General features: G+C 42.9%; 1 protein-coding gene across 1 annotated transcript in view; it reads right to left on the bottom strand.

The window, feature by feature from the left end:
• Window positions 1-15,799, bottom strand: part of LOC119237888 (gasdermin-C-like) — a 38,998-nt gene that overhangs the window by 7,793 nt on the left and 15,406 nt on the right. Inside the window, exons 2-5 of the mRNA XM_037501734.2 lie at window positions 9,909-10,122; window positions 8,474-8,657; window positions 5,988-6,153; window positions 606-717 (exon numbers count right to left, since the gene is read on the bottom strand). Of these exons, the coding sequence (XP_037357631.1) occupies window positions 606-717; window positions 5,988-6,153; window positions 8,474-8,657; window positions 9,909-10,119 (673 nt within the window). The 5' untranslated portion in view covers window positions 10,120-10,122. The remainder of the gene's footprint in view (window positions 1-605; window positions 718-5,987; window positions 6,154-8,473; window positions 8,658-9,908; window positions 10,123-15,799) is intronic.

Here is a 15,799-nt window from a genome sequence, read left to right as displayed (position 1 = left end):
TGAGGGAATGGAGAGTCCAAGGAATGGGAGCTGGTGGGTTTGCAGCCTTCATGTCACCCAGTTTACACACTTGGTCTTTGATACAAACGGTTCACACATGTGGTGTCAGAACCCTAGTGAGTGTGTTGGGGATTATCATTTCAGGCTAATGAAGGAGGAAGAGATTCAGGTAAAATCCTGCCTATATGGTTGTGGCTTTAGTCTACAATGTCTGTGATTGCGCTCATGTCTTGCAGGCTTTCATTTGGGGGTTGTGGGTAACCCCACAGAGGGAGGATCCTGGGGCTCCTCAGTTGAGATGCTAAGAAAAAGTCACCTTGCAGGATCAGAGATGGTCTGCCCAAGGGCAACCTTGCCCAGTGCCAATCACAACCCCATGCTGAGCACCCGTTTTTCATTCTTCACACCGTCTCAGTCTCCCTGCAACAACAGTTCATCAGGCCATCCTTGAAGGGGGACCGATGTGTGTGCTCCAGACACTTGGTAAAGTGTGCTGACAGGCAGCGAAGCCACGTTTCATGTTGATGCTCTTTTCCTCCATTTCTCTTTCCAGCAGAAACACACCCCACCCCTCGGAACATGTGCATCCCTCAACCTCTACTTACCCCAACCATCATCCTCAAAAACCAGCAGCTTCTTCTTATAGGCCATCACCATGCCCTTCTGTAGACTCAGCACCAATTTTCTTACTGTTTGGCCCTTTACATCTGGTTTAATCTGGGGACAGAAGCCCAGGAACATGGTCAAATATACACATGGTTTGGAAAGTCAAGAAGATCTGGAAAGGAGGCTGGAAGTCATCATCCACGTAAAATCAAGCAAAAACCTAAAGAAAGAAAGTCACCAACAACTGTTCTGAGATCTGTCCGGAGAGTAGTTCACATCGCAGAGAATCCCAATTGCCGGGGACCAGCCTCCAGCAAAATGTTGTGTCAGGGGTTCCTGAAAGGATGAGAAGGCGTCGGCGAAAACGAAAGATCTGAAACTTAGGGGCTGAGGGGAAGGGGATGAGGTAGAACGAGGAGACACTGACACTTGGTGAGGTGTTAGTATCTTCTGCCGAGAGACTCAGCAGGTCTTTTTTTTATTCATTATTAGTAATAATAATAAGGAAATACATTATCATGTGTAAAGCATAAACAATTAGTATATTATGTTTCCCATAGACTACTGGCCCCTACAGGTCTCAGCTAGACGGCAGCTTTCAAGGTTAACAGATAATAAACCAAACCTAACATTAAAGCTACTTATTTTTTCATTTAGACAATTATTTAAAACAGTGAATAACCGCCAGTGCATCCCTATCAGCTAAAGCCTAAGCATCAAAGGACTATTCTATTCACATGACCTTCAGCTGGAGACCAGCTGCTGTTCAGCTATCAGAACTTTTTCTACCTAGAAACTCCTTAACTCAAATAGCTTCATATTAAAAACTTTCCCAAGAAACTTCAAGAGAAAACAATATAGAAGGACCCATTATAATCATTGTATTGTAATGCTTGTCAGGCATGCTCAATAAGTTGTCTTCCATTGTCAAGTAGGCCAAATCGTTTAACAACTAGTTTCTAATTTTCCATGCCGTTTATTTGCAATATACTGATGCATATAATATAGTGCCTAATGTACCTTTTTGGGAAATTTTTTTTTTCTTATTTATGACCAAGAACAAAAAGTGAAGGAATGTTAGATCTTCAGCCCCACGGTGTGAGGCCCTTTCTCTTTGCTGCTTGTCAGTATCCTATCTGGCTGGGGCAACAAGACCTCCTGCAGCACCCAATGTCCTCAAAATTGGAGAGACGAAACAGTAGGGGAAGAAGATCACAATTTACCAGAGCAAAAACCTCCATGTGAACCATGGTCAGGGTAAAACTCCCATTCATTGCTGGTCAGAATGCAAAATGGTGCATCCACCCTGGAAGACAGTGTGGCGATTCCTTACAAAACTAAGTATACTACTCTCACCATAAAATCTATCATGTTCTTTATTGGTTACTAAAAATTCATTGAAAATTTGCCTCTCTAAAACCACCACGTGGATGTCTAGAATCAGCTTTATCTATAAGTGGCAAAACTTGGAAGCAACCAAAATGTCCTACAATAGATAGGATTGATAAACAGTGGTGTATCCAGACCCTGGAATATTATTCACCACTAAAAAGATAAACTATCAAGGCATGGGGGAATTTTAATACATTTCATTGCATGAAAGAAATCAATATTAAAAGGAAGTGCTTATGATTTAACTGTATGAGATCTGGAAAAGGTAACACTCTGGAGACTGTAAAATGAGTGGTTTTCAGGGAGGAGAGAAGTTACTGCTTTACAGTTATCACTCCACTTATAATGTCAAACTTTATGTGTCTTTATACTGTGTATCTATTAACAGTTTTATGGTTATAATTAAATTTTATGCTTTTGACATTTAGTTCTATGCCAGAAATAAAGATGATGTAGGTACCAACATTATATTTCAGTATTACAGAATTCGATATCTGTCTATATATTTACCTTTTTAATAAAATTCTTTATTTCTTTTTTCTTATTTTTTAGGACTTATTTATTTATAAATAATAATAAATAAATAAATAAATAAATAAATAAATAAACGGGATACAGGCCAGATGCGCAGGAGGGTGAGATGATTCACCAGAGACAGAGTGGGGAACAGAACAGGCAGACTGACGAAATACACTGCTGAGGGGAGCAACAGGTGAGACAGGAGAGATCTGCTTCACCATGTGGGATTCTCACTGGCTGGGATTGAACCCGTGATGCAGAGGCTATGGACAGCTTCACAGTGCAGTGCTCAGCCATCTGTGCCACCAGGGAGGCCCCTCTCTTTCTTTTTAAAGGAAAATTTTCTAGATATAATGTGCTTGGTTAGCAGTTTTTTATTCCCTTCAGCACTTGCCCTATGTCACCCCACTTCCTTCTGGTTCAGGGTTTCTTCTGAGAAGTCCACTATGATTACTTGATAGACAATTCTCCCAGGCTCTTGTGGTCTTACAAAACACTGTTAGATTCTTTTAATATGCTTTTTGTTCCTCATGATTTAGATTAGTACATCAGTTCTCTCTTCAAAGTGAAAAAGAAAATAGTATATAGTTTGAAATTATTTAAAACTGATTTTCACTAAAATATTGGTATCTTTAACATATAGTTATATAGAAGGAACATGATTTCATTTTTTTCTTTATTCGGGATTTCCCTGTATTTTTCAGTTAATTATTTCCATATAGATCCATTTATTTCTGAAAGAAGTTACATCTAGATATATATAACTAGAGTTGGTAAGTAAATGGAACTTTTTATTTTTCACATTATATATATTATTGGTTCTATTGAACATCTCAATTCTTCATCATTTTCCCCTCAAAAAAAAGTTTAGTAAATGAAAGTGATAATAACATCCATGATTATTTTCTACCTTACGCTTATAGGAATGTTGCCAAAAAATTACCATATTGAATGAGGCTATCTATTGTTTTGAGACAGGGTACCATATATTGATCATCAATCTTAAAATGCTCTTGAACACATGGATACATTCTTAATTGAAAGATCTAGATTATACAATTTTAAAGATATAAGGTAAAATAAGGAAAGTGCTAGTAGATATCTGTGTGCTAAGTATCTACTGATTTTATCACATTGTCTTTCTCTTTGACCTTAATAAGATGCCAAAATACCACTCCTAGGCATTTATCCAAAGAATATGAAAGCACTAATATGAAAATTTTTGTGCACCCCTATACTCACAGCAGCATTACTAATAATGATGAAGACATAGAAACCACCTAACTGCCCATCACTGGATGAGTGGATCAAGAAGTTGTAGTAGACACACTCAAAGGAATACTGCTCAGCTCTGAAAAGATGAAAACTTGCATTTTATTGCAACATGGGTATAACTCAAGGTGATTGCCCTAAGCAAGTAAGTCAGAAAGGAAAAAATAATTACCAAATAGTGTTTGCTCATATGAGGAATATGAACAACCTAAGCAAACATGACAATATACAGTAAAAACAACTCTTAAAAATATGGTGGTTTTTTTGCTGTGCAGAAGCTCTTTAATTTGATGTAGTCCCAGCTGTTTATCTTTGCCTTCACTATCACTGCTTTGGGTGATGTGTCTGTAAAGATGTCTTTGATGTGCAAATCACGTAGTGTTTCGCCTATACTTCCTTCTATATAACAAAAACAAAGAGAAATCCCACCAACTGGGAGAACATTTTTGCACCCAACACTAATGATAAAGGACTGATCACAAAAATCTGCAAAGAGCTGATGAGACTCAACAACAACAAAGAAAATAATCCTGTCAAAAAATGGGCAGAAGAACTAAAAAGAAACTTCTCTGAAGAGGAAATGCAAATGGCCAACAGGCATATGAAAAAACGTTCAACATCACTTGTCATCAGGGAAATGCAAATCAAAACTACCATGAGATACCATCTCACACCAGTGAGAATGGCACATATTAAAAAAACTAGCAACAACAAATGTTGGCGAGGGTGTGGAGAAAAAGGAACTCTCCTGCACTGTTGGTGGGAGTGCAAACTGGTCCAACCACTATGGAGAGCTGTGTGGAGATTTCTGGACCTACTAAACATAGAGCTTCCATAGGATCCAGCAATTCCACTCCTAGGTATTTACCCAAAGGACACAGAAACATCCATTCCAAAGAGCACCTGCACCCCTATGTTTATAGCAGCACTATTTACAATAGCTAAGCTTTGGAAACAGCCCAAATGCCCAAAAATAGATGACTGGATCAAGAAGATGTGGTACATATACACCATGGAATATTACTCAGCATTCAAAAAAGATAAACACATGCAATTTGCAGCAACATGGATGGCACTGGAAGGGATCATGCTCAGCGAAATAAGCCAAACAGAAAAAGAAAAATACCGGATGGTCTCACTCATAGCAGGAATCTAGAAAACTTAAATAAGGGACCAGGAAAATGAATAACTATAAGAAAGTGAAAATCAAAATCAACAAAAAACTATGAACCAGAGACACTTTTAGGGGGGCGGGGGCGGGAGGGGAGGGATTGGGGTCAGAATGGGGGGGCTGCAATTGTATGGGGAATATAAAAATAAAATTTATTATTTAAAAAAAATATGGTGGTTGTGGAGAATTGGGGCAGGGGTGAGGAGATAGGAGGAAAAGGCAGAGGAGGTCAATTTGATAGTGGGATGGCACTAGAACTTTGGTGGCGGGTGCTGTAAGCCATATACACACATTGAAATATGAAGCTGACCTCCTGGAATTTATATAGTTTGCAAATCAATGATACATCAGTACTTTTTTTTTTAATGATCTGGGCGAAGCTTCTACACACTCTTCTAGGGAAAAATCACTGAACTTGGGAAAGTAGTTCACAACCTGGTATTTTATTGCTTTAGTTTCTAAATCTGATAAGTGAGCACAAATTACTCAAAAATCATATGTTCTGCAAAATAACATTATAAAACAAAAATCATTGGATTAATAATATCATGTCAAAGTATTATAGGTGGTTGTTGTGAATCACTAGGTATATTATGTGTGCTTTAATATATAAAGCACATTCCTTAAGTCTTTTCAATCAGGATATCACAACATGTAGCAACTTCAACCACTGCAGTTTGGAGACGGTGGGCCTCATTTCTTCCAGCATGAAACTGAACATGTGCACAGTAGAGCAACCCCACCTTCAGATTCACCAGGATCTAACACTCTCCAAACATAAAATATAACATATCACAATTAGATCTACTTCCTATTGGTCATCACCGAATGGTACCACACTGAGAAGCACCAAGCATGAGGCTGTTAGGACGCGGTCTCTGGCCGGGAGTCAGGCCCTGCACATGGTGGGTGGAAATAGCCACCTGCACCTTCTAATCCCCAGAGGCAGAGGCTGAGCGGGCTCAGGCCCCGGGGAGCGAGGCTGGGCTGGCTGTGCTCATGGAGCTCCCGCCCTCCACCCCGGTACCTTGATAAAATTCCAAGGGAAGGAGACACCTCCAGAAACACCCCTACTGCTGATGTCTCGCAGCACAGCGCTGTTGAACAGCTCCACCGTCTTTGTCACCATATAGAGGTTCTTCCCTGATCGCCGGTATTGGTTCATGTAGCTGGGCTGTGGGTCCAACAGTTTCCTGGAGATATAAGGGAGGAGAAGGATCAGAGAGAAAGCAATGCCTCCTCAGATGACTCTGGATTGGGCTCCTCTTCAAGACCTGGGAGAATGCAGACTTTACATTGTGACGGCTTTAAAATTACATAGGATGCAGAACACTCTCTCATGAACGCAGTGGAGAGGTTTCTGTACTCTGCCAGGGTAAAGGAAACAGCAGAGTCTGATCCTGATAGAGAGACACCTGCATGTTCCCGAGTTAGACGGTCTGGTTAGGGCCAGGTTTTAGATCCCAGCACGGGGCCTCTCTCCAGAGAGGCTGGAGCAGCCGCGCCCTGGGGCTGAGAACAGTCCTCAAGGGTGTGACCGCCATGCTGGGAGCCACGTCAGCACCATCAGGGGGAACGTGGAGCTGCCTCAGCAGGCACGAGGAAGCAGGGGTGCTGGTGATGGTCGTGGCCAGCGCAGGAGGGGGTCATGGAGTAATGTCCTTGCAGGTGGGCTGACTCACCTGACTAAAGACAGAGCTTTGGAGCAAGGTGGGAATGAGAGGACTGAAGTCCTGGAGACACATTTCATTTCCATTCTGATGTGAGAGTCAGCCCTGAGTCTACCCAAGGTCCCACAGGACTGGTGCCCAGGTAACGGCCATGTAGACATCTCAAAATCTTTAATTGGCTGTCAGTGGGGGAGGCCACTGAGTATCCACGCTCAGGTCTTCCGTGGCCCTTTCAGGGACAGTCAAGCCCCTTAGAGCATCTCTAGGTGCTGCGTCCTCTTCCATCTCCTTCCCTCCAAGCCATATTTTATTTCACCTTCATCCAGGTTAACCAGGTTGTCACCCACTGGCTCCCCACTAATCGTGAAGTCTCCCATCTGTGGCCTGCCCCCGGGACTAGACACCCCTCATCCAGACCACTTCCCTCTGCTCTTGCTTGCTTCTCTTTCTTTAGCTCTGAGCTCAACTGTCAGTTCACAGAGAGACCAAAACAGATTCTCTTCCAGCACGTGTTCTTTTGCCAGTTTCTGCTACGAGCTTCAGAGTGTCCTTCATAATTTTAGATACCTTTAAGTGAAAACTGTTACATCCCCTGCTCCAATCTAATAAAAGTATCTAGATTTCTTTCTTTACTCATTTAAGATCTCTTGGTACTACTATTCACAATAGCTAAGAAGATCTGGAAACAACCTAATGCTCAAAAACAGATGACTGGATCAAGAAGATATGGTGATATTTACACAATGGAATACTACTCAGCAATCAAAAAAGATAAATTCATGCTATTGGCAGCAAAATAGATGGAGCTGGAAGGGATCATGCTCAGCAAAATAAGTCAGAAGGAAATAAAAAATATCAGATGTTTTCACTTATAGGAGGACTATAGGGGAACCAACCAGAGGATTAGAAAAAAGACAAAACTTGCAGGAAATTATAATGGATGGAGGAGGATGGACTGGGCTGGGAATCCATTACCACTGATTCTCTCGCATCATCAAGCCAAGCTCCAGTATTACCCAGAGCCTGATTCCCAGACCCCTGCTCAGAATTGAGGGGAACACTGGTAGCAGCAGATTTCTCTCCAGCCTCAGGGGAGCTCTCCCCGAAGGCCAGAGCTATCATGCTCCGCAGTTTCTAGTGCTAGAGCCAGAACAAGACCCTGGGGCTGATCAAGGCTCAATCAGGAGGCAATGTGTTATTTCACACTAACTGAGGAGCTTCCCTGCAAGACTCAGGGGGAACCAAAGCCTCCAACCTTCCCTCCCTGTTCATCCTCCAGGAATGGCAGCTGCTGTGTCCAGGCATCCCCTCACCTCTCACGACTCCACAACGTTAGGGAGTAACAAAGCACCCAACAGGGAGAAAGACAACACGGCCATCAGCATGTTGGTGATGGTTAGTGAGATACACAGCTGGGTGGTTGTGGTTTTCTTTTTTAGTTGTGCCTGAAGGACAGACTTGCCAGCAGAGAGCTATTCTATCATGGATGGTCTTGAAAATCAGATTGAACTAGATTTATCATTTAATAATTCTTTGTATCGACAGAAATGCTATTTAACTAGATGTCTCTGTCTCTAAAATTGATATAAAGATTTAAGAGTTTCCTTGTTAAGTCCAATCTGTCTGTTACCACATTCACAGAGTTAATTCAGTATCCGCACACTGCTGAATATTTTATCTAAAGAAAAAAATTCAAAGTCTTTGTTCCCTTAATTAAATACTTTGCTTATTTACTTTTTCAATGCTATTTCCTCACTCACTATAAAGTTCCCAGGGACTTGCCAACAGCAGAGCACACCCCAGGGCTCTGCGGACACATCCCCTCCTTCTCCCATGGCCTCACCTCTTTCTGAGGTCTTCTAATTTCGGTTCTAAGATTTCCACAAAATTATACTGGAGGGAGGATTTTTGCAAGTGAGAAGAATCGACCTCAACATTCGCCTCTGCCACAGCATCCACAGTCATGACAATCTCCATTCCCTTGAGCCTAGTGCTCTTGAAGTCCAATGGTCCATTCACATCAGCCTCTAGAGGAGAAATGGTGGACTTAGGATGAGTCAAAAATTAACTCTAGAGGGGGGCCTCCCCGGTGGCGCAGCGGTTGAGCGCTGGGTTGTAAAGCTGCCCGCAGCCTCTGCAGCACAGGTTCGAGCGCCAGTTCTATCCCTGGCCGACGGGTGCGGGTCCCACATGGCGCGCACACCTCTCCTGCCGCCCGCTGCTCCCCTCAGCAGTGTACTTCGGTCCTTTTGCCTGCTCTGCTCCCCGCTCTCGCTCTGGTGAATTCTCTCACCCTCCTGATCTTCTGACTGTACCCAGTGCTTGTATAAATCTATCAATAAATCATTTTTAAAAAATAACTCTAGAGGGCCTTCCTGGTGGCGTAAGGGATGAAGCACCACACTATGAAGCAATCCAACACCACTGCAGCATGAGATGGATCCCCAGCCAGCCAAGGAGCTAGCCACATGGTGCAGCAGACCTCTCCTTTCTCGCCCACTGCTCCCCTCAGCAGTGTGTTTCAGTCAGTCTGCCTGTTTTGTTCCTCACTCTGTCTCTGGTGGATCCTCTCACCCCTCACATCTCTGTATGCATAAAGGCCCCAGCTCTTGTATGCATAAATAAATAAATATTAAAAAAAAATTACCTCTAGAGCAAATGGAAAACTGAATGAAAATGGAAGCTTCCTACCCATTCAATGTCTCCATTGAGAAGTTAATGATTAAATTAATGTTTAAGTGTAAACTACCGCTGAGAGGAAGTATTTGATCCACCCAAGGGTCCTGTAACAGCAAGAATGACCTGATGTTAATCTCTGGGGATGTGACCTGGGCCCTGGTCCAGGAGACACACAGCATCACCCTCCCAGCCCGTCACTCCTCTGCAACGGGAGCAGCATCAGCCCCGGAGGCCGACACTGTGCAGAATGTGTTTAGTATTTGAAGCCAGCACGACCTGAGTAAGGACGTTAGTTCCACCAACTCCCAGTATGGAACGGGAGCAAATTCTTTTGCAGACTTTCATTAGCTGTTATGTAAAATGGGGATACTATTCCTAGCTCAAGAGGCTGTGGGAATTATGAAATGAATGATTGATGCCTTGCTCAATAATTAGGAACTTCTCAAGCAGTCAGAGCTCCAAGTCCTTTGCCTGTACGCAAGGCTGATGCTAGGATCAAACCTTGAGGGTAGCTCATAACTGGTGGGAAGTTGTGCCAACTCTATTTTACAGCAGTGACTTTCAACCTTGCCTGCTATGCTGTGATTGATTGACAATACCTGGTAGTGAAGAACTTGGTTCCAGAATATCCAAGAGGGAGAAAGAAAGTGGCCTGTGGTCTTTCTTCCAAAACCTTGAGAAACGCTTATCGTCCACTAATATGGAATACAGTTTCACGCAGGAGGCATGATCCACATATTTAACATGCTTCATTTCTTTGTCTCCAATTTCTTTTTTCATAATCTTGCTAAAATTCTGAAAACTGGGCATCTTCTAGGAGTAGATAGAAGAAGGTTACAGAAATCGGTTGAGGCTCAAATGAGATTAAATAGGCAATTTTGTGTATTTGAGAGAGTTACAGTGATTTCAAAACACTATAGAGAGTTTTAGGCCTTTGTATACCTGCACAATCAAGTGGATGCATATGCAAATGATGTCCATGTTAGTAGCTGCAATGGGCCCTGAGTCCCACGTCAAACATTATCTAGGATTCACTACAGAGTCCCTGCTGTACTCAGAAGTATATCCCACAAGTTTTCAGACACTAGCACCTCCCAACATATCAGTGCCCTGCTTATCCTCAAAGGGCCTTGCTCTAATTCAGAGAACATCAGTAACCCCAGGTTAGAACCCCTTTTTCTAGGCTGAGTAGCCAGCTCTTTGGGAGAGGACAGAGGCCTTAGTCACAACCCAGCTGCAGGAGGAAGTGCATCCCTCTCTGCGCTCGGCTCATAGGGGCTCCTATAGCAAGGATCTCTGCAACCCTCTGCCCGCCTGGTCACAATAACAGGCCCTGACCCACTGAGGTTCCAGAAACAAAGTGTATTAACACAGCTCTCCCCCAACCCCCGCCAAGCACCCCAGCCAGGAGAACAAGCCAAACATGCTTTGCAGGAGGCTCCAGCAGCACCCCAAATCTTACAGACCCCAGTAGCTGTGCCACCATAAATGAAACACTCATTTAAACGGTGCGTGAGAAGGAATCACACACAACAGAGGCCAAAAATGACAGAGCAAACCCAAAGCAAACAATGGGGAGAAGGATAAACACAAATGGCCACAGCAGCCTTGAGGGGAGCAGCCACCACAGAGAGAAAATCAAATCCAGAAACAACAACCTAGAAACAGAAGAACTCTTCTTTTGTCACGTGAAGAATTTTAAATTGCCATGATTAAGAAAGTCAAAGAACTCAAACAACACAATCAAAACTCAAAAAACCAAATCAGATATATAAGAAGATGCAGAATAGAAAAAGAATACTGCGAGAAACATAATCAACAAATGGAAGATAGACTGAAAGTTTAAACAAGAAAATAAAGGATTGCAGTGTGTAAAAAGGTCAGTAGAAATGTAAAAACTTCTTGAAAAAGCCATGGAAATAGAATAGATGACACAGAATAATGATCAGATACAAAAAGAAAGAGAGGGTAGGAGAGATGTAATGAAAAAAGAATTAAGAAACACTTCAAGAATTATCTCACTCACACCATGGAAAAGGAAATATATGAGTAATACAAATCTCAGAAAGAGAAGAAAAGACAGAGGCGCTGAGAAGTTCTTCAAGGAAATAATTGAAAAAACATTCCCAATTGAAAAAGGAAATAAAAGCAGACATACAGGAGGCTAGCAGGACATATATCACTATTAAAGAAAAAGCATGGCAAGACACAAAACAGTAAAGCTTCCAAGAATTCAAGACAAAGGAAAAATAATGAAGTTGACAGGAAGAAGAAACAGAAATCCTATGAAGGAAACCCAATTAAACTAGCATCAATCTTCTCTGAAGAGACACTATGGTGGGCCTCCCTGGTGGCCTAGGGGTTAAGGATCAGCATTACAACTGTGAGGTCCTGAGTTCTATCGCCAGTCACAGCGCTGACCCACCTGGTGCTACACCTCAGTTCTTCTAAGCAAAAATAAATAAATAAATAAATAAAATCTTAAAAAACAGAGAGAGAAACACTATGGGCAAGAAAAGAATGGAGGGCCTCCCTGGTGGCGCAAGAGGTTGGGCACATTGCTGTGAAGCTGCCCACAGCCTCTGCAGTCGAGTTCAATCCCTGACTGGCCAGGGAGCTACCACATAGCATAGCAGACCTCTCCTGACTCACCTGCTGCTCCCCTCCGCAGTGTATTTCAGTAGATATGCCTGTTCTTCTCCCTACTCTGTCTCTAGTGAATCCCCTCATCCCCACACCTCTGGCCTGTACCCCAGTTCTTAAAAAAAAAAATCCAAAAAAAAAAAAAGAAGAAAGAAAAGAGTGGAGTGACATATTCAAAAAACACCAGGACAAAAAAAAAAAGTAATTTAAAAATGTTTCATCCTGCAAAAGTATCTTTTTATTTTAAAATTTTATTTATTTATTTATATAAGCACTGGGTACAGTCAGAAGTGCAGGAGGTTGAGAGAATTCACTAGAGCTAGAGCAGGGAACAGAGCAGGAAGACCAACGATGTACACTGCTGAGGGGAGCAGCGGGCAGCAGGAGAGGTTTGCGTGCCATGTGGGACACTCGCCAGTGGCCAGTGGTCAAACCAGCGCTGCAGAGGCTGTGAGAAGCTTCGCAGCCCAGCGCTCAACTGCTGCACCACCAGGGGAGGCCCCATCCTGCAAAAGTTTCTTTCCCATATGAGGAAAACATAAGGACCTTCTCAGGCTATGAAAATCAGCAGAAATTTGCTACTACTAAACCCTCAGTGCAAGAAATACTACAAGAAGCCCTAGAATCAAAATCAACAATGAATGAACATGAAGAACTGAACAAAGTATTGAGTAGAATCAAAAAATGATGAACAAAATGGCAGAACAGACATCCAAATCAACAATCACCCTAAAAATGAATGGACAAAACTCACCAATGAAAAGACCCAGATTAGCATGTTGGATTAGAAAACAGAACCCAACCTTCTGCCATCCCCAGAAAACAACACTAAGTGCCAAAGATAAACATTGATGGAAAGGAGAGGGCTGGACAACTCTACAAGCAAATGGACCCCAAAACAAGGAGGGGCAGCCGTACTTACATCAGAGAAAATAGACTTCAAACTAAGCAAGGTGACAAGAGACACTGATGGACACGATATGTTGATCGAGGGGATAATATTGAGGTGTCTCACCACTCACCAAATGAAGGAACACTAAAACAGATATTACACAATAATGTTCAATCTGAAAACAGATTTCAGAGAAAATACAGATGTGGCAGGAGACTTCAACACCCCACTCTCACCAATGGACAGATCTACAAACACAAATAAACAAGGACACAGACCTCCCTGGTGGTCCAGGGGTTAGAGTCTCAGCTCTATCAAGCTATCATCAACCACTGAGGCTTGAGTTCGATCCCCAGCCAGGGAGGTGACCCACGTGGCAGAGCAGACCCCCTGTCTTCCTCATGTTCCCCTTAGCAGTGTATTTCAGTAGACCTGCCTCTTCTGCTCCCCACTCTGTCTCTGGTGAATCCTCTTACCCCCTCACCTCTGGCCTACACCCCAGTTTTTGTATGTATAAATAAATAAAAATTAATCATCAATAAAATAAATAAACAAGGACAAATCACCCTAAACAAAGATCTAGACCACATGGGCCTAACACACATCTACAGGACACTTTGCCCAAAAAATAAACAAACATACACATTTTTCTCAAGTACATACAGACATTCTCCAGGATAGACCATGTACTGGGTCACATGACAAATATATGAAGATCGAAATCATACCAACTAACTTCTCTGACCATAAAGGCATCAAGCTAGAAGGCAACTAGGAAAGAAAGCAAGGAACCAACCCAAAAAGCGGAGGCTGAACAACACAATACTGAAAGGCTACTAGATCAATGAGGAAATTAAAGAATAAATTTAAAATTACTTTGACAAAAAAGGCAATGAGGCAACAGCTTTCCAGAATAGATGGGACACAGCAAAAGCAGTAGTAAGAGGAAAGAATATACCAATACGGACCCACATCAAGAAAGAAGAAAGAAACAACAACCTAATTTCCCATCTTTAAGAACTAGAAAAAGAATACCAAAAGACTCAAAGTCAATGGAAGGAAGGAAATGAATATTAAAGCAAAATAAATGAAATAGAAATAAAAAGACAATCAAAAAAATAATGAAACCAAAAGATGATTGGTTGAAAAAATAAACAATAATGGACAAACCTCCAGCTAGGCTCACAGAAGAAAAAGAAGGAGGTGAGTCAGATAAATGTGATCAAAAATGAAAGAGGAGAAATTACAACAGACACAGCATCAACCCAGAGGAGAATGACAGATGACCGTGAGCAATTATATGCAAACAAATGCAGCAAACAAGATGAGATGGACACATTGCCAGAATAATAACAATCACCCAAGGCTAAATAAACAAGAGATAGAAAACTTACACAAAAAATTACATGCTGCAAAACTGAGTTATACACTGTTGCTCTGATAGAAATAGGACAATTCTGTAGTTCATGGTGACAGGCACGAGGTGTTCACATCTGAAAATCCAGAAGCTTCTGTGTTAGGCTATGAGGATCAGGATTCACATCATAAAGCGAACAATTTCTCCACCATCAGGGCCCTGCATCAGTGGTCATCAGCCTGGAAGGGGCTGTCCCTCTGCTCAAGCACTTTCAGTCTCAGAGACTGAGGCCAGCAAATGGCAGAGCAGGAGCATCAGCCCTCAGCCCTCCCAGAAACACCCATTTCAACAACCACCTTTAGGCAAGAGAACACTGGGTGTGATTTCACAAGCAAGGCAATAAAGGGAAAGAAGACAAGCAGGTGCATAAAACAGCTTCTGCACAGCAGTAGAAATCATGACAGAGGGCAGACACCTGGCACAATGGGTGAAAATATTGCAAACCACACAACTGATAGGGCGTAGTATACAAAAAAATAAGAAGAAAACAATAGGGGAAAAAAAGTCCAAGTATCACCATTTCTTACTAGGCAAAAGACTTCAACGGACAATTCTCCAAATGGGACATAAACACGCACGACAGGTGTCTGGACACTTGCTCACACCATGAGCCATGAGGGGGATGCAAATCAAAGCCCCCACACGGTGGGGGGGGGGGCTATTATCCATCTCCTCACACGGTGCAGTGTCTATTACCAAGAACAAAAAACTACACCAAGGGAGAGATCAACATGGTGGCGGGGAAACACAGCGAGTAAGTCCTCCCATAAAAAAAAAGTTAATAGGGAGGAAAAGCAGCAGGTCCCTGTGAAAACTGGAACATGGAATATAAACGGGCAACTCTGGCAAAGCGCCCAAAGAAGAAAGTTGCCATAAAAGAGGACTAGAAAGGAGGAAAGCTCAGAACCCTGCTACCCTCCCCGACCCACAAAGTCGGCACTCTCCGACCAACAGAAAGGAGGAAAACAAACAAACAAAAACAACCAACAAGAACAAACTACACATTAAGCGGAACTGTGAGCTGAAAGAAACTATTTCAGCCACCGCACCCTGTGAACTGTAACTGTGGAGATCCAGGCAGGAATTGCTGCGGAGGTGAGTGAATGGCTCCAGGCACTATTAGAGGAAGATAAGGACTCCAAGGTGACCTACAAATAGCCCAAGGCCAGCCAGTAATCTTGTGCTGTGTGCTGGAAAAGCATACAGGATTGCGTATTGCGGCTACCCAGGTCCCCGCGCATGCGACCTAGGCATGCAGGGAGACGCCTGGGAGCCCTCATAGAGGCGAATGTCCCTCACTGAGTAATCAGAAACCAGGTGCCCAGACATGGCAGCTGGGTGCAAAAGGCGCTTTTTCTGCGGACACTGAACTGGGCTACAGCCCGCATCCTGGATCTGAGGGCTTCAGAACTGAGACCTGGGGCACGAAATTCAGGGTGCAGGATCCCCACGACGATGGGGCACAAGGCAGACACAGCACTCCTAAGCCATTGAGGCTCTCCACGCCACTCCCACTCTGTTCCCCTGGACCCACTGGG

Source organism: Talpa occidentalis, unplaced genomic scaffold (assembly GCF_014898055.3).
Source record: "Talpa occidentalis isolate TD23 unplaced genomic scaffold, MPIMG_talOcc4v2.1, whole genome shotgun sequence".
NCBI lineage: Eukaryota > Metazoa > Chordata > Mammalia > Eulipotyphla > Talpidae > Talpa > Talpa occidentalis.
Note: the sequence above shows the minus strand (reverse complement) of the source record. Positions and strands in the feature narration are given on the sequence as shown.